Genomic DNA, 20,905 nt, shown 5'->3' on the forward strand with positions numbered 1-20,905 from the left:
TGAAGGTTGTCAGATTAATCATAAGGTTTGGCAGGCTACTATATATTCGGCCTGTTCAGCTGGACTTATAAGCTGGCTGAAAAATTAAAACAGCTGATTTGTTATGAGAGAAAAATATTGTTTGGTGACTGATAAGCCGGCTGATAAGCTGAAGCGAACAGGTCAATTGATTCCACCTAGTTAGCTACTAGATTTTGGTTCCACCTAGCTAAAAGGACTTGTCATCACCGAACCTTCTGAATTCCGTGCTCCAAAGCCGCTAGGATGCCCTCCATTATATAAGTAGCAGCTCCGTCGCTGCAGAATGTACAGCAAAGATGATGGCGAAGACATTCATCGCCTTTGCCATTCTTCTTCTCGCTACCAGCCAGCTCGCCTATGTCGTGACATCACGACAACTGCCAGTAGAAAATCCAAAGCTCGATGCATCGTCTTCACTGATTAATCGTGGTGTGGGAAAAGGTGGTTCCAACGGTTTGTTCTCACCATCGTCTCCTCCTGCTGGTATCTTATTCGTCTTTCTCAAGTCTTAACTAAAAGCTCATATAGTTATTGTCGTTTTGGCCAGGAGAAGTTGGTAAAGTCGGCAGTATTGGAGAAGAGAAGGCAATACTTTATGCACCCAACATGGTGTTCCGTCCTCCCCGCATTACGCCCTGCAAGGCAAGAGCATGTTAGCTTCACTGAAGGGATGAATCAGCATGAATCAATGGACAATAGACCATATCCCAAGTGATTCCGTTATCTTCTCGTGGAATTAAAAACAACTCCTGTTTCATGAATTTATCTTGATGCAACCGATTGAGTAAGAGAAGCATAATTAAGTATATTTGTCTATTTTCCCCTTTTGTTTGGCCTCTGGCCTCTGCCATGAGAAGCTAAGGTTCGGCTGGCTCCTGGTAAATCTTCTCTTCCTAACACCAGCACGCCTGCGGAATTCTGCGCTGCAGAGCAGCTAGGATCATCCCAACATTATAAGTTTAGGCACTACCTCAAAATGATTGGTAAAGCACTTGTTGTCTTCACAATGATTACTGGCACCGCAGAGTGCCAACTCGTCTCTCTTTCCATGTATAGCATCGAACCATTAATTAGACATTTAAGGGCTTTAAATATAGACTTTTGCTACTTCTAAGTTACATAGAAAATTTCGAAGTTAAAAAGCCTTTTCGAGAAATTCCTGATGGACTTGAAATTAGAAGCATAACAAATTGCTAAGAAAAATAATACAACAACTTAATCAAACTTTGGAAGCACTAAACTGTATAGATTGTTTAACTTGTCGAGTCGTCCCCTGGGGCCTTAAATTTGAATGTTAACTCTACTTGAAATTAGAAGCATAATACTTACTAAGAAAAATGATAGAACATCAAGATTAAATATTAAACAAGCAATAAATAAACTGTATAAATCGTTAAACTTGTCGAGTTACCACCTGGAGCCATAAATTTTGAATATTACCTCTACTGGTCCATAAATTTGCATGTTGTGCCATTTAGTCCTGAGTCACTGAAACGCTTAATAATTACCTAAAAGCATATTGATAATAAATTTGCATGTTGTGCCATTTAGTTCTTAGTTGCTAAAAGGCCATAATGGCCTAAAAGCATGTTGATGAACTGAAGTGATACTTTGCAAATTCAAAGACCAGTCAAATTACTTTTCCGGCTTCGGTACTTAAGTGGCACTTCTTTAAAAGTTGAAGGGCTACAATACAGTTCTCTTTTGAGAACGGGGATGATTGCAAAAATAAGTTTAAATGAAGTATCTGCCGAGAAATCCCTTCTCACAAGTCATTAGATCAACATGCAAAACTTTTGCATGATCATGAAAAGATAAATCACTTCTCAGTGGTCCTTACCCCTTACGGCTATTGTGGTGGCTTGACGTGGGCCAGCACTGTGAATATGGTCTGAACAACTGTGCAGATAAGCACGGCAATGGTGGCTAAGACCGCAAGCACAAGCCACGCAACCATGCGGTCCATCGGTTTAGTCTACTCTGGTAGTGGCTTTCCAGTGTCTGGCACATAGACTTGAGGTAGTAGTTGGTCTCAGCATTGATCACTACTTGCTTAACCAACCTGGCAAACAGAGATGACAACTCTTCGTCGCTGTCCATCATGTGTACTATAATCCCTTTATTAACGAGCAATGCCGCATCATCAGGCGTGGTTACAAGTTGAGACATGAAAGAGATATAGGCTGTGAGACCATTTCCATATTTTGGATTCGTCTGTTCCAATGCAATTAAGTTTTTGAAAAGAGCTTCAGTATTCTCATCGATCGGTAAACAAAGAATTTCTATGGTCCCATTGCTGAACTTTACATCCAATAGTGAGTGCCTGTTATATTGATCATGCTCCCTTTTCTAAGTGTAACTCCAGCTTTATGATACTGCACTGCTCGACGCCATCGACTTGGAAGATGTTCAGATTCCAAACAAACCAATTGATGAGTTTGCAAGGATAATTGCTGGATTTCGTCTGGTTTGTGACCAAGACTGGCATATTTCTTTCCAAAATGAAAAGGGAAATTCTTCTCAAAAAATTGAAGAATGCGGCAGAAGGACCGCAGCCTTGCTTGGTCCTGATTCTTCTTCTCAAATTTCTGGCTAGGCCTGAAGTATATATGACACAAGTGGAGCAAGTGATGAAATTTCTTGGGCCTATCAGATGACTGAATAGCGATTGGATAGTGACGTAAGATACTCTCCATGCACTCAGCAATTCTTTCTGCAAGAAAATTTAATTCTGTCTCTGTCCTGTTAAACACTTCATAAATTCCTTCCACGATATAGAAAGGAATTTGGTTTTCAAACAAAAGCAAATCATGGATCAGACAGCAACTGTACCATCCCCCCATTCCAGCAGAATCATTTAGCTCCTGACTGTTCTGGTTCATCGTTTTTTCTTTAGGGTCACTGCTGCTTCGTACCTCACAAAGTTCCAAATTATTATTACTCTGGTAATCTTCGCGAGTTGTTCTTTCAATGTTGGATTCTTCTTTCTTTTCAAGACTTAAGCTTGCTGTGTTGTTGATGGTTTCACTTCGTATTTCTTGACTAGTGCTGCAACCCTCATCTGTTCCTCGGTTTCCCTCTTCATTTCCCATTCCATTAAGGAAGACAAGTATGAAGCACCCATCAAGCAAGAGCATCTGAAGATTTTTTTTCTTCTCCATTTTTGTATCCTCTGAGTAACAGGTCCTTGCTCTTCTCTCAGATCGAACAATCACTTTCAAGTAATCTTGCAAGTTTCTGCTACAGTTCCATTTTTCCTTCTCCATAGCCTGTAAAGGTTCCTTTCCATGGTAATATGGCCCAATGGAAAGAATTATTGGCTCATAAGCAGTCCTATCGACCCCAAGGATGTGTTGTGGGACTTTATGCAGTGAGAAGGGATTGGCCGCACTGCAGGCAAAGTCATAATGTAACCAGTAACTATGGATTTCCTTTCTCATGGAAGTCCCCATCTTGTGAATGTCAATATAATCTGTTCTTCTTTTGATGCCCGAACTCATCATTTGGTCTACACGAATCTGCTTAACATTCATATACAAATTTTATAAAAAAAATCATTATCCTAATGACTCATTAATTTCATACTATTGGAACAGACTATTAACCTGTAGGACTTGTTAGGAACACATAAACTTCATGGGTACATTTAATTCCTCAAATGGATTAAAAAGATCATGTGTTCCAAATTCTCTCTACCTAGGGAATGGCCAAAACGTTCAGGCTACATTTGCAATGGATGATCTTACAGGAAATTTAACAATGAACACACTCTTTATTGCTAGTTACTATGAAATTCCTATGAGATTCAAGCATGAATGCTAAGTTCCTGGCATGCCCTGATAATTGGTTTCCAACAATTAACTTAAAACAATGTGAAAAACAGGCATTAACACACTAGTTTTTTAGGGGATTCAACACAGTACTTAAAAGAAAGATCAGGCTATTGCCAGTTCACCACTGAACAGCAGGAGTTAATTCGTGGCGTGAACCTGGGGCAGGAAAAACATCATGGCATGACCAAGGTTGGGACTCGAATGGGATCAGATTTGGGATCGGCCTCCTGCGCAGAAGAGAGCCCAAACCCAACCATGACACTAAGATTTTTTTTTCCCTGTACAAAGTCAAACGATAAATTTAACTAGAAGACCGTGATTCCACGACCAAATGTCAGGCAGAATAGTCGTGATTCCATGAAGTGGAGACGAACCAACAACTAATTCATGGCGGACTAGAGAAAAGTGCTGTGACGGATAGCGCTAGGATGCAAACTTAAGGGGCATCAAATTGGCTTCTCTCTTCCTTAGATCCGCGGAGGCTGTGAGAAGTTGGAAGCTGGAACTTACATGGCCTCGCGCAGAAGCCGTCGATGAGGGGATTTAGGGCTACTCTCTTGAATTGAGGAAATGAGGGCTGTATAGGGTAAAACGGACGGAAATCTCTCATCAGAAAATGTTGTTAAAAAAGTAGTGGCGGTCAGATCTGAAGGAAAAATAGTCCGGTTTTTCTTTTTCACTCTTTGTTTTTTTTACGGCTCAACGTTCAACGATCTTAGGTGGCGTTCAGTAACAAATCTCATTACACATATTTGGTTGCGGTGGTACTGTAATCGAATCCCTTTTCAATTATCTAAATTATCTAATAAATAAAGTAGATTATCTTGCTATTAAGTTTACAATTTTTATGATCTCTTCCCGAACCAAACATGAATCTTTCGATTCATTTGGCTCTCCCGCTCCTTTTTTTCTCTTTTGCTATGTATTATGGTTTACCTAAATAATATCTATACAAACTTCTTACTCCTCCTCCACCGTAACCAGATACAGCACCCACACCGTAATCTGATTATGTTAACAGAGTGTAACCAAACAAAAAGGTTAATCATTCATTCCGTTGCTAAATACACTGTAATTTGATTCCCTTTACATTTACATTACCTTAGCACGAACCAAACACTATCTTAAACTTTATGCATCATAACCCCTAACTTATGTCATATATAACGTTTCAAAAAGATTATGGGGGCGTTTGGATACCAGGGCTAAACTTTAGTACTGTCACATCAAATATTCGGATACTGATTAGGAGGACTAAATATAAGTTAATTACAAAACTAATTGCAGAACCCCTAGGCTAAATCGCGAGAAAAATCTATTAAGCCTAATTAATCCATCATTAGTGAATGCTTACTGTAGCACCACATTATCAATTTATGGACTAATTAGGCTTAATAGATTCGTCTCGCGATTTAGCCTAGAGGTTGTGTAATTAGTTTTGTAATTAGTCTAGATTTAATACTCCTAATTAGTATCCAAACATTCGATGTACGGAGGCTAAAATTTAGCCCCCTCCTCCCAAACACCCCTATGTCAAATACTCGCTGGAACTCTGAAAGTAGGGTGAGTTATTTCAAAGCCGTAGAAGCCAAACCTAGAAGATATGTTTGTTGAAATACACCGATCACCACGCGGTTTGGGTCACTGCAGCTTTCGCTGAGAAGCCATAAAAGCTCAACGCCCCGGCTCTGCTCGTGCCATCGACCACCAGAGCAACCAGAACGTCCTGACCATGGCTGCGAAAGTTTCGTCACTCTTCCTCGCCGTTCTTTTGCTAGCCAGTCTGGCCCTTGTCCCGCCGGCAGTTGGGTGGAGGACATGCTGAAGGGTGACCGCGAAAAGATGGAAACGCCATTGAAGCCTGCCAACAGTGAGTACTTTCTTCTGAATTTCTTTTTTCCTTCACCATCTGTCGACACATCTGAATGAATCGGTGGCTTGCTGCTCGACTCGTCTTGGGCAGCAGGCGGCATGGGAGCCACCGGAGCTGAAGAAGAGAAGGGGTACTTCGCAGGACAGTCTTCGGGCGCCTTCCCCCGTGCAGCCGGGCGATGCTCTGCTGAAGCTAATCACGATTACCCAATAAATCATGCCTTGTTTCTCTCGATGTCAGTTCAGACTTCAGAGCTATGTTCTCCAATCTCCACTATTCGATCCTGATAGAGAGTCATCACCGGCTTTGTAAATGTTAAGTGATCCCATTGTACTGTAGTACATTATTCCCCAGTTTGTCAAAGAAAAGTGGATATGTATTCCTTAATAGAAGTGCATAATTATGTAAATTGGAACTGTCGAGTGCATTTGCGAAAAAACAGTGTTTGGCAAAGGAAACCAAGTGCCACTCTAGAAGATCGGTGCTGCAGTACGTAATGCCTACTAAGATATTGAATGACTGTTCGCACATGCGTCTAAGTCCATAAGATATCGAGCATGAAGTAGAAGAGTAGAGGAATCGCCTAAAGAGACATAAACAAGGGAAAAGAGTTTACTAGCTCGACCAGAGATTCCTGTAGGTTGTAGCCCCTCTTAAGCCTGGTCAATATCTAGCACAAGGATAAGAGGCAGCGTTCCTAACATCAGACCAAAACAGGCAAACAGCATGTGCGAGCAGTGACTAAACAGATATTGGGGCTCCTCAAGCCATCTGCCTATCGACCGATCAGGCAAACCATTCGTGCTCCCGGAATATATCATAAATATTCCGAAAGTACTTCCTGCTCAAAATTTAAGTACATTCCTGTACTCATGTTTGTAAAGATATGTTTAGCATCTGTTTTTACTTTTTAGTACAAACAAGTAACAAGTAGTTAAAAAACCCCGGTGAAGACCATCTTATTCATTGGCAACTGCTGAAAACAGATACATCGCCCATCACCCATCAGACGATCACTGACCGACTAATTAATTTACAGAGATAGATCAGCCAAGTCGAATGATCTTGAAACCGCCTTGTACCAGGAGTCTGCTCTCTTCTTCCTGTGGGTCTCATCCAACTGCGGGCGAAACACTGTCGTATTCTCTTTGTGCAAGCCAGCAAATACTTGCTCCCCAGTCCATACTCCAGCAGCCAATCCAGCTGCATATGCAGCTCCAAGGGCTGTTGTCTCAATGTCAGCAGGTCTGACAACTGGGCTACCCAATAGATCAGCCTGCAGGTGGGTGTATATGTTGCTAGTAATTAACCAAAGTATCAAATAAATCAGTACAGTTTTTTAAGACTATTGACATACTTTGCTACAGTCTGTTCACGAGATGAAATGAAAACAGTTTTTACACAGGCCAAATCTCAGAACATATTGCTGTATCTACTGTCTTACTGCAGAGTATGTCCCAGAAGTGGCTGGTCCATTTCTGTGGAAGTAATAATCGGTGTTTTCCATGAATCTTAATGGACAGGGGGACAAAAAGAGTTAGCCTATTGCATTTATCCATTAAAGAGTTGCAATTATCCGTTTTTAGAAAGCCAACAAGTACAAAAACATGAACCCTTCGACGTGATGCTAATATTTCTGTTGATGAACAACTGAAATTCATTAATTCTTAACCTTGCTCCAGTTCAGCCATCCACAGAAAATGGAACATGTATTTTTCATCTACAAGATAATGCTCCTAGTGGAAAAGCTAGTAATATAGTACTCCTACCGCTTTTCTTTGTATAAGACTGCTGGAAAGAGAAGAATATTTTAATTTTACCTGGATCTGCATGAGAAGATTATTAACAGTAGCGCCACCATCTACACGCAACAAGAACTCCCCTTCTGCGCTCTTTACTTCTCCTGCCTCTCCAGCATCCTTGTGCATGGAGCTGAGGACATCATTCACCTGAAAGCACATACTCTCAAGCACTGCTCGAGCAATGTGTCCCTTATTTGTGAACCTTGTGATTCCAATGCAGATCCCCCTTGCATCATCCCTCCACCATGGTGCAAACAACCCGTTGAATGCGGGCACGAAGTATATGCCACCTGAATCCGGCACAGTTTCAGCCAACTTTTCAATTTCAGCTGCTGTCTGAATGATTCCAAGACTGTCCCTCAGCCATTGAACTGCTGCGCCTGCAATGGCAATAGATCCTTCAAGAGCATAATTAGTGGGTGCAGTTGGGCCAAGTTTGTAAGCAATGGTGCTAAGAAGACCATGGGAGGACTGGGTAGGCTCTTCCCCTGTGTTGAGAAGGATGAAGGCACCAGTTCCATAGGTGCTTTTCGCTTCACCCTTTTGGCATAGCTGCCCAAGCATAGCAGCATGCTGATCTCCTAGACATCCTGAGATGGGGACACCTGCCAAGGGGAACCCATCGGCAACCACACCTATTTTCTCTGAATTACTGATTATTTTTGGTAAAATAGCTGCAGAAATTCCTAATGCATCAAGTGTTGGCTTATCCCAATCAAGTGTCTTCAGATTCATGAGCATTGTGCGAGATGCATTTGAGCAGTCTGTGACATGCTTCCCACCAGCAACACCTCCTGTAAGGTTCCAGATCAACCAGGTGTCTATTGTGCCAAATAACGCATCACCTGTCCGGACTGCATCCTTGACAGCATCAACATTTTCCATCAACCATAATAACTTCAGAGCACTGAAATAGGTACTGATTGGCAACCCGCATGTCTCCACAAAGTGGGTTCTACCGCCTGATAGCTCACTTTCCAATCTCCTGGATAGTTGAAGCATGATGAGAAAACTGGACAATATCAAGATGTTAACAGAAAACTAGTGATGGACAAAAAGAAGACCTGCAGACAGGGCTTGTGCGAGCATCCATCCACACAATGGCATTGTACAGCGGAAGGCCAGTGGATTTACTCCACATAACAGTGGTTTCCCTCTGATTTGTGATCCCAATGGCCTTCAAACCAGCAACCACATTGTATTTACCATCTTTGGCTTTGTCAACTGCCTCCTTCATACAAACCTTCACAGTCTCTATAATCTCCATAGGATCATGCTCAACCCACCTTGTAGTTCACAATAATAAATAGAACAATATCAGAGATCATGACTAAATAAAAAATTAATCAACAGCAAAAGAAAGTGAAATTCATTATGATAGTTGACATCGCTTTAAAAAAAAGATGACACCAGATTACAGACTACAGTGGCTCAAACCAAATAGCATAAAAAGGAATGATGAAAGGTATAGTATATTACTCCCTTTCACAAATCCACAGAGAAATGGAAACAATAGTGAAATAAAGAAAATATGTGATATTCCTTTAAATCTACCAAAATTACAGGTATGAACAACATGTTCAAGCTTAGAGTAGAAAATTAGCAGTCTTGAAAGTTCAGCATGATAGTAAATATAGTACTATTTTTGGAGTGAGACAATTAGTTAGACGTTTTTCCAATAACATGGGTAATTAAGGGAAACTAAAAGGAGCCAATTGATAAGTCGCCGAATTGATCTAGCAGAAAAAAGTTCAACCTCACGTGAATCCTTTTGGAACTTGTGGTAATATGTTTTCTTAGAGTAAACATGACTCAATAATCATCTAAGTTTCTACTCATAAGTTCAGAAGAGAACTACATGACCCTAGTTGTACATTGGATAGTCCACTAATTTGCCAATTAAGTTATTAAAGTACATATGACATGTAACATGTGAGTCTCACTCTCACATGTCTTAAAAGTTAATTATTTTTTTTGAGAACAAGAGAGCTGCGCATCTTTGTATTAAGAAGAAATATCTTAAAATTTAATGATGAACCTTCAAGCAAATAAACCAAAACATTAGAACCGCAAAGCTAAACATCTTAAAACTAGCAACTCCCTAATTCCCTCCAAGTCAATCAACGGTCCAGAATCCGCACAGGTCACACCACAATCCTTAAAGCAAACACGCTACTCAACCGATCCCCTTCCCGAGATTTGCCGAGAGAACAGGAAACCCGCCCACACTCACCCTGCCTCCGGGTAGTGCTGCTTGAACTCGAGCTGGTGCGACGCGACGGGCTTGGCGTGGCGGTCGTAGACGATGAATCTGGTGCTGGTGGTGCCCTGGTCGATGGCCGCCACGTACACCTCCTCCCCTTCCCCCGCCATGTCCCCTCTCGCCGGCGCCCGCGAAGCAGGACGAGAGATCGGCTGCGGTGGAGGTCGGGAGCAGCGACCGGCGAGTGTGAAGGGAGGACCGGAGGTGGCGTCAAACAAATCGGTGGCAGTTGGGAGCTGGACCCCGGAGAGGCGGAGAGTTTATAGGCCGCGACGAGTGGATCCGATTGGGAGGGAGAAGGAGGGGCGGTGGGCGGGAAAGTCAATGGCCGTCGCGCTGTCTACACTGCTGCGCTGGGCGCCGGGATCTTGGGGGACGTGACGGGATTTTTGGCGTCCGCGCCGCGCCCCGGCAAAAGCTGGGTTTTTTTTTGGATAGCGCCGGCTTGTGGTTGCTGGCTGTGATCGCCTCGCCTGATTGGTTTCTCCACGGCGACGGACAAACCGTGCAGCGGGCGATCACGGGGATTATCCTAAAAAACAACGGCGGCTAAGCATCGGATTAGTGCGTCGTGTGTGTTGACGTTGGATTGGGGAACTGTCTCATGCCGAATCTTATCCGGATAAAGACGAGCTGAGATCGCATCTTGAGTTCAGCGGCAGGTGCATTGACGTCCCAAGCCCGTGCTGCCGATTGCTACTTGCAGAACAGCAAGACACATGCACGAGAGTCCATGGACCTTACTGGCTTGCCGCAACTGGGGCAGTGTTTTGGATCGGAATTAAAGATGGGGAGATACCATCATTTTACAAAAGAGAAAAAAGATGCAGACTGTTCTTCGCTACCCGTCTCGTAAACGGCCAGTCATTCGAGTACTTGACACTGAGAGTTGCCTGATTGGCCTACAGGTCAACTTGCCGCAATCGGCACGGATCCTCCGCTCTCACGCCAAAGCTTTGTTCTTTTGGTATACCTTTTGTGCACGTTCAGAAGACCCATTGGTAGTTTGCTACCGCGTACTAGTACGTGACAAGAATCAGGACGGGTACACCTAGGAAAGGGGCAAATTTAGCTGGAAACATGGCGGGTAAAATAACAAGTTTAAGCCAAACTCCGTCGAATCCTGCAAGGATGCAGACTGCAGAGTTACCTCAGCTCCGTGATGGAGACAAACAGCACATTCGGCCGCCTCATTCAGGTTTAACAAAGTGCTCCACTTGTCGTGCAAGTAGCTTGTCTGAAGAAGATGCGTCAGGGACAACTATTGGGAACCATGGAATAGGATAAGATAGAATGGGCAAAAATCATTATCTCCTTCAACCACTTCCTCTGAATTCTGGACTCTGAAGGAGAACCTGTTATACAAAATATGCAGACCCCGTGGCAGTGCGAGCTGCAAGCGTCGGCGAGCACACAGAATATGGCTGCCACCGTCCTGCTCCGCTGGATCGTGTCTGATGCAGCCGATCCAATCGGATTGGCGGCAGTTAGTTCATTGGCAGAGCTCCGGCGAGACCACGGCGACAAGGTCCCTTCCAAAAACATAGCCTTTGCATCCGGCAACCCATCGAAATCAATGGCAAGGGAGGAAGTGGTGGGTGGGTATTAGTATTTGCTGGGAGGAGTCGCACCAAACTCATCGGTGCAGGATTGCGCTTGCGCAGGCCGAGCTTGGCGCCATCATGACTCGGTCAGGTTCGCTGCGGCCGCTGGACGAACGGCCGGCTCCTGGGCAACGGCTTGATTGAGCAGCATTATTAGGTGTCGTTATTGCCATCAGACTAAACAAACTCACGCATCACGCGTCATTTTCTACGATTCCATGGCTGCCGTGCACTTTTGCTTTCTTTTCTTTCCCGACGAATTCGACAGCAGCATTAGGTCATGTTTAGTTCACTTCAAAATCCTAACTTTATCACATTAAACTTGCGGTAAATGTATGGAGTACTGAATGTAGACGAAATCAAAAACTAATTGCACAGTTTTGTTGTACTTTGCGAGACGAATCTTTTAAGCCTAATTAGTCAATATTTGGACAATAATTCACAAATACAAACAAAACGCTATAGTATTGCTACAGTAATTTTGACGCCCAAAGTTGGGCAACTAAATCAGGCCTTACAGCAAGTCTAGTATTATGCATTCACAGAACAGGCCACGTGCATCGTTAGGTGTAAATGAGACAACAGAGCGACTCAGCGTGTGGTTCGTGTATGTACATTTTCGTGATGGCTCTAACGGGGCTGAGCTCTTTGTAGTTGCCACGCGGATATTAAATCAGCCCGTTAAAGCCCGGTTGGTTTCCTTCTGTACGGCCCATAAAGCCCCAAGGATATCAGCCTGTTAAGCGTGTGGTTCTTTGAGCCCACGAGCCTCCCCTCCCGGCTCCCGGGGCTCCCACGGCCCCAACCAACAGGCAGCAGCACCTCTGTCTGTACGTTTCGCACTCGCCGACGCGGCTCGCCGGCTGCCCTTCCAGCGGCGCGGTTAAACCCTTCTTCGTAACACCCTCGCCTACCCATTGCCGCCGCCGCGAGGTCTCCGTAGTACCTATTGCTGCGCATTTCCCATTGCCTTCACCACCATCCGCCCCTCAGCTAGCGCGCGTTCCTCACCGCTGCGTGATCGTTCCCACTCTGGATCCCTAAGCATGGCGATCACGGCCATGTCCTCTTCTCTCGCGAATTCTCCCGTCGCCGGCACCGTGAACTCCAGGCTTATGCGGAGTCACGCCGCTACCGGCGGGACCTTCCACCTCCCGAGGATCAGTCGAGGGATAAAGTTGCGCTCGTGCTGCGCTCCCGCTCCCCCTTCTGATCCCGATCCCAAGTGGTGGGAAATGCCCCTGAGCCCGGATGATCTGATCGAACCGACGGGGCAGGGTCTGGAGGAACTCGGGGCCATGTGGAACGCGCTGGTCCAGGACCCTCTCCGGCCGATCTTGATTGCATTGCAAGAAATCAAGGCTACCAAGGGGGACTTATTCCGCTGTCGCTGCTTCCACGCCGGCTTTGTGTCCGGTACGTCGTCAGTCTCGTATATTTGTATCAAAATGGTTCCATTGCTTGTAGATTTAATTAATAATCTAACCTTGCATAATTCATATCTTATCTTTCCTCTGGTAGTTAATAATTGCTTGAATAATTTGAAGTTAAAAAATTTATTCATACCTACTGCATTTGTCCTCGTTGTTGTCACCATTTTACTTATGCTGTTATGCATATACTCTGTTGGGGACCGCCCCACAACGCGCCCTGAACGAAGCTGGCGCGAACCTCTCTTCGACAACCGACGCTGACCTCGTCATTTTACTCTTTTACTTATGCTGTTATGCATATACTCCAATATTAACTGAGGCTCTACAAACACTTGAGTTGCTTAAAAGACAATGTATATATTATGTGCAGGTCCATTGCTAGCTTCTTGTGGCTGGTTTTTATCAGGTCTATAAGACGGCACCCAAACTATGCGTGGATATTGTTCTAGGGTATATATGCTACAAGTTAAGTGTTTTAGCAGCTGAACTGAAAAGAAATGGGAAAGCAAACAACCTTTGTGCTCGGATGCAGTTTGGTGAGTTCAAAAGATCGATATACCTTTAGTGTTCACTGTTCACCACATTAGCAATTTTCGTTTTTGAAACAATCAGGTTCTTTGATCTGACTATGAAAATACTGCACGTTTAAGATGTTGAATCAAGGAACTACCCAAAACCATAGGATTTTCTTTTCATGTCCATGCCAATTCGTGCTGGCAGTTGTGGCTCACATGTCAATATAATAGGAAATAGGCAGGGCATCCCACATGAAAAGGTTGGCTGACATGTGTAAACTCTTATACAGTATCTTAAATGTGCAGCTCTTTTTTATGTAGACAAGCCAACAAACCTGCAGTTTCCTTAAATTTACTCCAAATTTCAGCACTTATTATGGCAATAAAGCCTAAGAGACGCCTTCAGCTTTGTTTGTATATGGTAACATATGATCAAAGATAGCATAAAATATAAGTTGAAGCAAATTAATTAACAAGTATATGGTTCAAAACAATGAGAAATATTGTTTAGTTATTATTTAAGCATTTGGTGTCTTGAAATTGTTTTACCTTTGCTACACATATGCAGGAATTTATGGAGCTGCACTAGTCTTATATGCCCTTTTTTGTTTTTGGTGCAGTTCTTTTGGTTGTTCTGTTGTTCAAGGGTGACCACTCTAAGGTATGGTTCTTGTTTGGAAGGAAATAGCCAAACAGGCCTCAGGTCAATTTTCTTGAGAATTGTTTATTATGCTTCCTAATGCACCTTTTTTTTGCTAGGACTCCTACTTATACTTCACACGGATTATCTGGTTAGTATATTGTTTATTAATTGCTGAATACCTATGATAAAAATCCTATGACATATTAAGGGTTCGTTTCTTACCTTGTAAATATATATGATTGATTAATGTCTTGTGATTGATTTTATTGCATAGTTATTAGCAAATCATGGAGGAAATTTCTCAGGTTTGCATTTGCATTATTGCTAGGTTGCTACCAAACCGTTTATGTTGGTTGTGTTGTAATAGGATGAGCATAATGCTACGATAGTGTCAATGTTGGTATTGCTATTTAGGGGATCACCCTACAGATTTATTTTGAACCTACCTGTGCTCATGTTCATTGGCCTTTTTTTATCTACTGAAAATGGAAAAATTTTAAGAACGTTAACAAATAGGAAAGATAGGGCGGTCCTCATGTACTGGTGACCACAATGGTTTCTTAAAGTTTGGAGTTGAAATACTATTGACAGTAAATATTAGAATTCACACAATGTCCCAAACCTCTCCTTATGCTATATGCAAATATGCAGCCTCTGAAATCATGCAGGAACCTCACGAGAGTTTGTGAAGTGTGAAGTGAAACTAATATACAATAATAAATTATAACTTCATATGCTTTGTACTTTCTTTACTTTTCATTACATAAGCATTATTTTGCTGTAGATATGACATGTATGTAGTGGGGCATATGTAGCGTGAACCAACAATTTTGTGTTAGTACATCACATAAATATTTATTCAAACTAAATTGACGTCAGTCATTGACAAGAAAAGGTAAAACATTGGTCCCATGAATTAATTCTCATTTGTTTTATCACCTGAGGCTTTTGGTGTTTGCACTTGAAATTAGAATGTTGAATGCTAAAAGCCTGCAGGCTGCTCTGTTTCTATACAGCATCTGTTTCTTTTTAAATATTTTGTTTCAGTTTGCACCCTAAATCAGCATGACTTGTATCTTAGCCTGGTTGAGTATACCATTTTTGAAACAGCTATCTGTAAACTGCAGGACCCTTGTTTTGCATGTGTATGCATGTGTGGTTGTATAGGAATGCCTCGGTGTGAAGCATCCCAAACGCTACCTAGAAGCAACATTTAAGACACTGCTAACAATAGGCGGAGTGGTAAAAGTGCTAAAGTTTATGTTTTTAGGAATAGAATGAGTTGAATGGTACATCTTTGGGGATTTGATGAAACAATGAGACTATATTAGTAGATTTCTTATAAGACTCTGGTTTACATATCGTGAAGAATCCAACATGATCCCTCGGATATAGAACAACTGCAAATACAAATTGTTCAATGCAGCACGAGAAATCGTTTCGAATGGGATTGGAATTAGCCTTGGATGGCCCACTGCAAACAAGAGAATGGGTCTCTGTTTATTGATCAAGCTGACAACATCGACCAAGCTAATAACAACGGCCAAATACGATACACCCCGTTGCGACTTGCGAGAATGTTTCATCTCCCTGCTGCCAGCACAGCACCTTGCAAAGTGTGCTGGGAGTTGGTTCACTCAACTCTTTCTTCCTCTCTCTCTCACGCACAAAAGCAACTTGCACACAAGCAAGAGACGAAAAGTTACATGGAAACAAATCACTTGCACTATACTGAACTGAAACTGAGCACATGTAGGCCAATAGAAACTGAATACGTACATTGGCATACTAAGGTACTTCTTTGAGCATTGCCATGCCATGTTACTGTGGCCGGTTATCATGCTCTCGGAGCATTCTGATATCAAACAAGAGATCATGATCACAGTCACATGATAACCGTCACAAATAATGCGATAGCATTTTGCATTGATCACTAAATTATATCCCATGAAATAAACAAAGCCCTCAGTATACGTTTTCTCGAAGATCTGCTCAGCAAACTCAAATCCTCAACATTCAGCAGACATGCCGAATGAGCTAACAACACTGCGAATCTTTGGTACGTCTCCCTAACCGCAGCCGTTCGGGAGATGCCGATACCAGGCTGATCGGCGCTCGGGAATCGGGGGCATTCACCACGATCGTCCAATAGTAGATCGACCGGTTTCCGCTGCTTGGCGCCGCCGCCACCTCGAGGACAGCGGAATTCCGCGACCGCAGGGGCTGAAGCGCTCCTCCGTCCAGTCGCTCGGGGGGAAGCCGACCTGCCATGGAGGTGCGGCGGGCGGCGGCGGCGAGCCAATGCCGTCCTACATCTCCACTCGGCGGCGAGAAGCATCCCCGAACGAGATATGTCCGCGGGGCGGCGAGTGCGGGGGCGGACGGGCGGTGCCGTCAACCTGACGGAAGCAAGCGCGGGACGCGACCTCGCAAGTTGCGATGTCGCCGGCGCCCGGCGCCTGAATAATCTCAAAGAACCCCCTGGTTTGGATCGATATTATTAATCGCGATCCAATATTTACATATAGACCCCGTGTATTTACATATAACCCCTTAATTTGGATCACGATTAATAGTTGTCGTCCGATTATTTCCAATTAGGTCCCTAACATTTGCATATAGCCCCCTGTATGGGGTTCCCTCCCGCCGTCTTCTCCGCCGGAATCGAGGAGCCCCGTTGTCCCGTCTCGCAGCAAGGACTGGGTGGTCGCCGTTTGCGACTCCGAGGATTCGGACTGCGTGCACCGACAGCCAACGCCGGGCTGCTCTGACAGATCGGCGCGGCGGCGGCTCCGGGTCCGGGCTCGCCTTGCTCCGATCGCTCGCTGACGATTCTCCGTCTGCTACGGCGTCCTTCTGGCCAGGCAACAACCTCCCATCAAGGAGGGACGTCGTGCAGCTCTACAGATCCAAGGGCACCAACGGGATGCGCGCATCTGTTTCCCCGACAGACAAGCAAGCCCTGCGCGGCTCCGGCACCGGCCTCATCGTCCTCGACGCCGACAACGGCGATATGTCCTCGGCCAGCTCGCCGGCAGCAGCTCCAACGCGGCGTCGTGGGTACGGAGGTGCATGCTGTTGCCGGCGTGTTGCAGCAGAACTCATACAGCGCCAATCCCATGCCCATGGCGCACGCGTTCGAGGGCAGCAACGTATGAGGTCTCTGGTAGGAAGGTGATCAACGACGGGGACGGCCAGATTGCCGGAACGCGCCGGCGAGCCACGGCATGCCGCGGAGGCGGCGTCCTTGCGACTCCGGACGATGCCAAGGACTGACACGGATAAAAATTCCAAAATTCTCGACAGGTTCACCTGAATGAGCATCTGCCATGCCGATGGGTTCTTGCCTGGTGTAGGGATCTGCTTCACGTTAGCGACAGCATTGCGACCACAGCCTCGCCAGGTTTCGAAGACAAGTCTGGGGTGCGGCGCAGCCAGTTGGCGCCCCTCGCCGGCCAAGTCACCGACCATCTGCCTCTTCTAAGTCAGCGACCGCCACGCCTTCGGCCAGATTTGGGTTAATGAACTCACAGGTGATTCCAGCCGTCAAGAGGATGCATTGCCGGGATTGCCGGAACGCGGCGGCGCCCCGGCGAGCCACGCCATGCGGCGCTGACGGTGTTCTTGCGCCTCAAGGGGTGGACGGTATTTCTAATCGCGTCCGGGGGTGGACGGTATTTCTAATAGCGTCCACCCTTGGGTCCCCTGCCTCCGTCCGATCAGGTTTGTGCGGCCAGGATGTTCTTCGGATTCCTCGTATTAGAGATCCTCTTTACTGTGCCTCGTCTTCGTCCATCCCTTCGACGAGGTGACTCTGCCTCTGCGGAGGCTCCGGCGAGCCGAGCGCGGCGCCGGCGTCTGCCGTCGTAGTGAGATCAAGAAGGGACGATACACCACGTATCGCGAGACCAAGAATGTAAGGATCTGCTGCATGGTTGGGCGCTGCCGCTTGGATCGCCGTCGACACTGGCAGCTCGTCGCTGCAACCGCCACCGTCCATCGACCATAGTTTCCTCTGAGCGCAAAGCTCAGCAAGGCAGCAACATTGCCGCTGCAAATCTGGACATCTGGTATGGCATTCTTCGGCGCCTGTGGCGTTGTGTTGACCATAATCCTCTTCTGCATCATTCCCATGGACAGCCGGAACCTGGCGGCGCTCCGGCGAGCCACGGCGTGCAGCAGAGGGGGGCTCCGAACGACCTCAGTGACAAGGAGTGGTAGCCACAGATTCTGCGAATCACGAACGAAGCAACTCTCTTCGTTGTGAGGCACGGATGCCCGAGGCCAGAGGCGATCGGTGATGTGCTGCAACTGAAGTTGCAAACTCTGATCCCTGGACACAGTCGATTTGCTGTGTGAGGTTCAGGATTCAGAAAAAGGTGCACTGAATCATCAGCATACAGTAGCCGTGTGAATGTGTTCTCTGGTAGATATCAGAAACAAACTGCAGCTCGTCGGCAGGAGAAAGCCTCGCAAGGTGGGCGTGAGCGCGTAGTGTCCTCATGGCTGGAGTAGTGGAGTTTGAAGGCGATCCGGCACTGCACTGGTGCCGGTGCCACACTGAATTCGTCAGGCCTGCACAGCACAGGTGACAGGACTCTGCCCACTACACAATAATGCGTCAGTGAAAAGAGAAGTTGACATGGCTGGCCTGCCACGAACCTCTGCCAATCAATCAAGAATGTCTAGGAAGGGCGCGCACTCCTCAACTAGATCATTGATCAAGGTGTGGCCGTGTGGGGTTCCGGACAGCAAATGGTAACCACGCATAGAAATAGACACCCACCACCGCCCAGGCATCCGTTCGCGGACATGATGAAAACATGCCGGAATTCAACACGAAACAGCTGCATATAAGCAACACCTGAAAGCTTAATTGAGTCAACGACCATAGACCATCCATAGTTTATGCCAACGAGAGCTGCTTTATTTTATCATTACTCTCCCAAAAGGATGAGCAGCTGCATTCTGTTGGAGACCATGCTTTGGATCCTATGCATTATGCTTCAGTCCATGTTTCACATGACATGCGGCTGTGTAGCTGAGGAGACGATTGCTCTTATGCATCTGCTATCTTCGTTGGTCAAGGCTAACTCACTAGTCCCTGACTCATGGGGACAGAGCGACGACTGCTGTTCTTGGGAAAGGGTCACATTCGACGGCAAGGTCGCACGAGTGTCAGGTCCTGACCTTACCAATATGTACGCTCCCATAGGGAAGTCTATCGCAGAAAGTGAATGCTGGAACCTGAATCTGGCGGTTTTCTCCCCATTACATGAGCTTCAGCTCCTGGAGTTATCTCTGAGTTACGCTTGCTTGCATAATCTTGATGGTACGTAAACCTTCTCCCCATGCAAAAGACTAGTACTTCTTCTCTTTTACCAAAGCAGCTTGTTCATGACTCAAGGAAAGCTCCAATCCTCAGGTCTTCAAGGGTTGACAAAGCTCAGGCATCTCAACCTCAGTGAAAACAGTTTCATTGGGAATGATACCATGGGATCACTCGGCAAATTGGCATCTCTTGAAGTCATAAATCTTGTTAGAAGCAATATCAGCGGTACTCTTCCAAATACAGGTACTTGAACAATAAGTAATTAAACATTCTTTCATGTTGGTGTTGCTTGCACTAATTAATTATTATACTGCATGTGTATGCATCAGCTTTCAAAAATCTCAAGAACATGCGAGAATTGCATCTAAGATCCAATCAATTGAGTGGAAGCATCCCATCATCCTTATTCGAGCTTCCACGCCTTGAATACTTGGATATTTCAGAAAATCTCTTCCAAGGGCACATACCTATGAGCTCATTTGCAAGTATTTCTTCAGCACTGCGGACTCTAAACTTATCCGGAAATAATTTAAATGGAGCATTCCATTTCTTCTGGCTAAGAAACTGCACCATGCTGGAGAAGGTTGACCTGTCCGGAAACAGTGATTTGTCTATTGATGTGAAGTTCCATGGACTTGTACCTCCATTTCAACTGAGATCACTAGTGCTCTCTGGGTGTAACATTGACGACATCATCATTGTGGGACCAAACTTCCTAGGCACACAACGTCATCTACAAATGCTTGACTTGTCTCACAGTAACTTGACAGGTAGTATTCCCAATTGGATCTTTACGAACATAGCGACTCTAGTCTATCTGGATATTGCAAGTAACTCGCTAGTAGGATCAATAGATCCAATGTGTCAACACCAATCTGCTCTCCAAATGATCAACATCTCTAGTAATCACCTTGTAGGGCAGCTTCCAACCAACATCGGCTCAGCGTTTCCGGGTTTGGAAGTCCTTGCTGTTTCTAATAACGTCATTTCTGGATATTTGCCACCATCATTGTGCAACATTATCGACATCATAATTGTGGACCTATCAAACAATAAATTTACAGGAGAAGTCCCAACTTGCTTGTTCACTGATTTGCCTTCGCTGCAAATCCTGAAGCTCTCAAATAACAATCTTGGAGGTTCAATATTTGGTGGGTTGGCTATTTTTCCGTAGGGGCAATATACCTTGGCAGCAACAAGTTTGAAGGAACACTCCCTAGCAATCTCTCGGGCAATATGGTAATTATGGATTTAGATGCTAATAAGTTGTCTGGCAAACTCGATGTTTCATTTTGGGATCTTTCTTCACTTGCAGTTTTGAGTGTTGCTAGCAATAACTTAACTGGCGAGATTTATCCAGATATTTGCAAATTAACTAGTCTTCAGATTTTAGATATGTCAGACAACAACTTTGTAGGGTCTACACCAAACTGTGCCGGTGAGTTGCAACTGTATTTTCTAAACATGTCTCGGAACTCCCTCTCAGGATTCTCCCATGGTTTTATTAACAGATCCCACATTACAGTTCTGGATCTAAGATTTAATCAGTTCATCGGCAGTCTTGATTGGATACACAGCCTTTCTCA

General features: G+C 45.0%; 3 protein-coding genes, 1 long non-coding RNA gene and 1 pseudogene across 4 annotated transcripts; 3 read left to right on the plus strand and 2 right to left on the minus strand.

Annotated features, from left to right (window-relative positions):
• Positions 1 to 1,669: 1,669 nt before the first annotated feature.
• On the minus strand, positions 1,670 to 3,568 carry LOC117863381 (uncharacterized). Its single transcript, XM_034747053.2, has one exon. The coding sequence runs from the start codon at positions 3,552 to 3,554 to the stop codon at positions 2,325 to 2,327; it is 1,230 nt and encodes a 409-aa protein (XP_034602944.2). The 5' UTR covers positions 3,555 to 3,568; the 3' UTR covers positions 1,670 to 2,324.
• Positions 3,569 to 5,423: 1,855 nt separating this feature from the next.
• On the plus strand, positions 5,424 to 6,136 carry LOC117864338 (uncharacterized). The gene is made up of 2 exons (XR_004642387.2): positions 5,424 to 5,724; positions 5,818 to 6,136. It is a non-coding gene; the product is annotated as an uncharacterized lncRNA (long non-coding RNA).
• Positions 6,137 to 6,569: 433 nt separating this feature from the next.
• LOC117864337 (glycerol kinase) lies at positions 6,570 to 10,255 on the minus strand. The gene is made up of 4 exons (XM_034748400.2): positions 9,763 to 10,255; positions 8,594 to 8,815; positions 7,548 to 8,514; positions 6,570 to 7,003 (listed from the first exon to the last, which is right to left on the minus strand). The coding sequence occupies exons 1-4, from the start codon at positions 9,900 to 9,902 to the stop codon at positions 6,761 to 6,763; spliced, it is 1,572 nt and encodes a 523-aa protein (XP_034604291.1). The 5' UTR covers positions 9,903 to 10,255; the 3' UTR covers positions 6,570 to 6,760.
• A 2,187-nt stretch (positions 10,256 to 12,442) lies between these two features.
• LOC140223515 (uncharacterized) lies at positions 12,443 to 15,268 on the plus strand (annotated as a pseudogene).
• Positions 15,269 to 18,881: 3,613 nt separating this feature from the next.
• LOC117864515 (receptor-like protein 8) lies at positions 18,882 to 20,636 on the plus strand. Its single transcript, XM_034748650.2, has 3 exons — positions 18,882 to 19,319; positions 19,413 to 19,562; positions 19,649 to 20,636. The coding sequence occupies exons 1-3, from the start codon at positions 18,896 to 18,898 to the stop codon at positions 20,491 to 20,493; spliced, it is 1,419 nt and encodes a 472-aa protein (XP_034604541.1). The 5' UTR covers positions 18,882 to 18,895; the 3' UTR covers positions 20,494 to 20,636.
• Positions 20,637 to 20,905: the final 269 nt, after the last annotated feature.

Source organism: Setaria viridis, chromosome 7 (genome assembly GCF_005286985.2).
Source record: "Setaria viridis chromosome 7, Setaria_viridis_v4.0, whole genome shotgun sequence".
NCBI classification, from domain to species: Eukaryota; Viridiplantae; Streptophyta; class Magnoliopsida; order Poales; family Poaceae; genus Setaria; species Setaria viridis.

Coding starts and splice junctions, on each gene's coding strand:
- LOC117863381 (XM_034747053.2), bottom strand. CDS start 3,554: ATGAATGTTAAGCAGATTCGTGTAGACCAAATGATGAGTTCGGGCATC.
- LOC117864337 (XM_034748400.2), bottom strand. CDS start 9,902: ATGGCGGGGGAAGGGGAGGAGGTGTACGTGGCGGCCATCGACCAGGGC. Junction 8,816..9,762: donor CAGCACTACCCGGAGGCAGG/GTGAGTGTGGGC, acceptor GTGAACTACAAG/GTGGGTTGAGCATGATCCTA. Junction 8,515..8,593: donor CGCACAAGCCCTGTCTGCAG/GTCTTCTTTTTG, acceptor TCAACTATCCAG/GAGATTGGAAAGTGAGCTAT.
- LOC117864515 (XM_034748650.2), top strand. CDS start 18,896: ATGCCAACGAGAGCTGCTTTATTTTATCATTACTCTCCCAAAAGGATG. Junction 19,320..19,412: donor TTGCTTGCATAATCTTGATG/GTACGTAAACCT, acceptor TCCAATCCTCAG/GTCTTCAAGGGTTGACAAAG. Junction 19,563..19,648: donor CGGTACTCTTCCAAATACAG/GTACTTGAACAA, acceptor TGTATGCATCAG/CTTTCAAAAATCTCAAGAAC.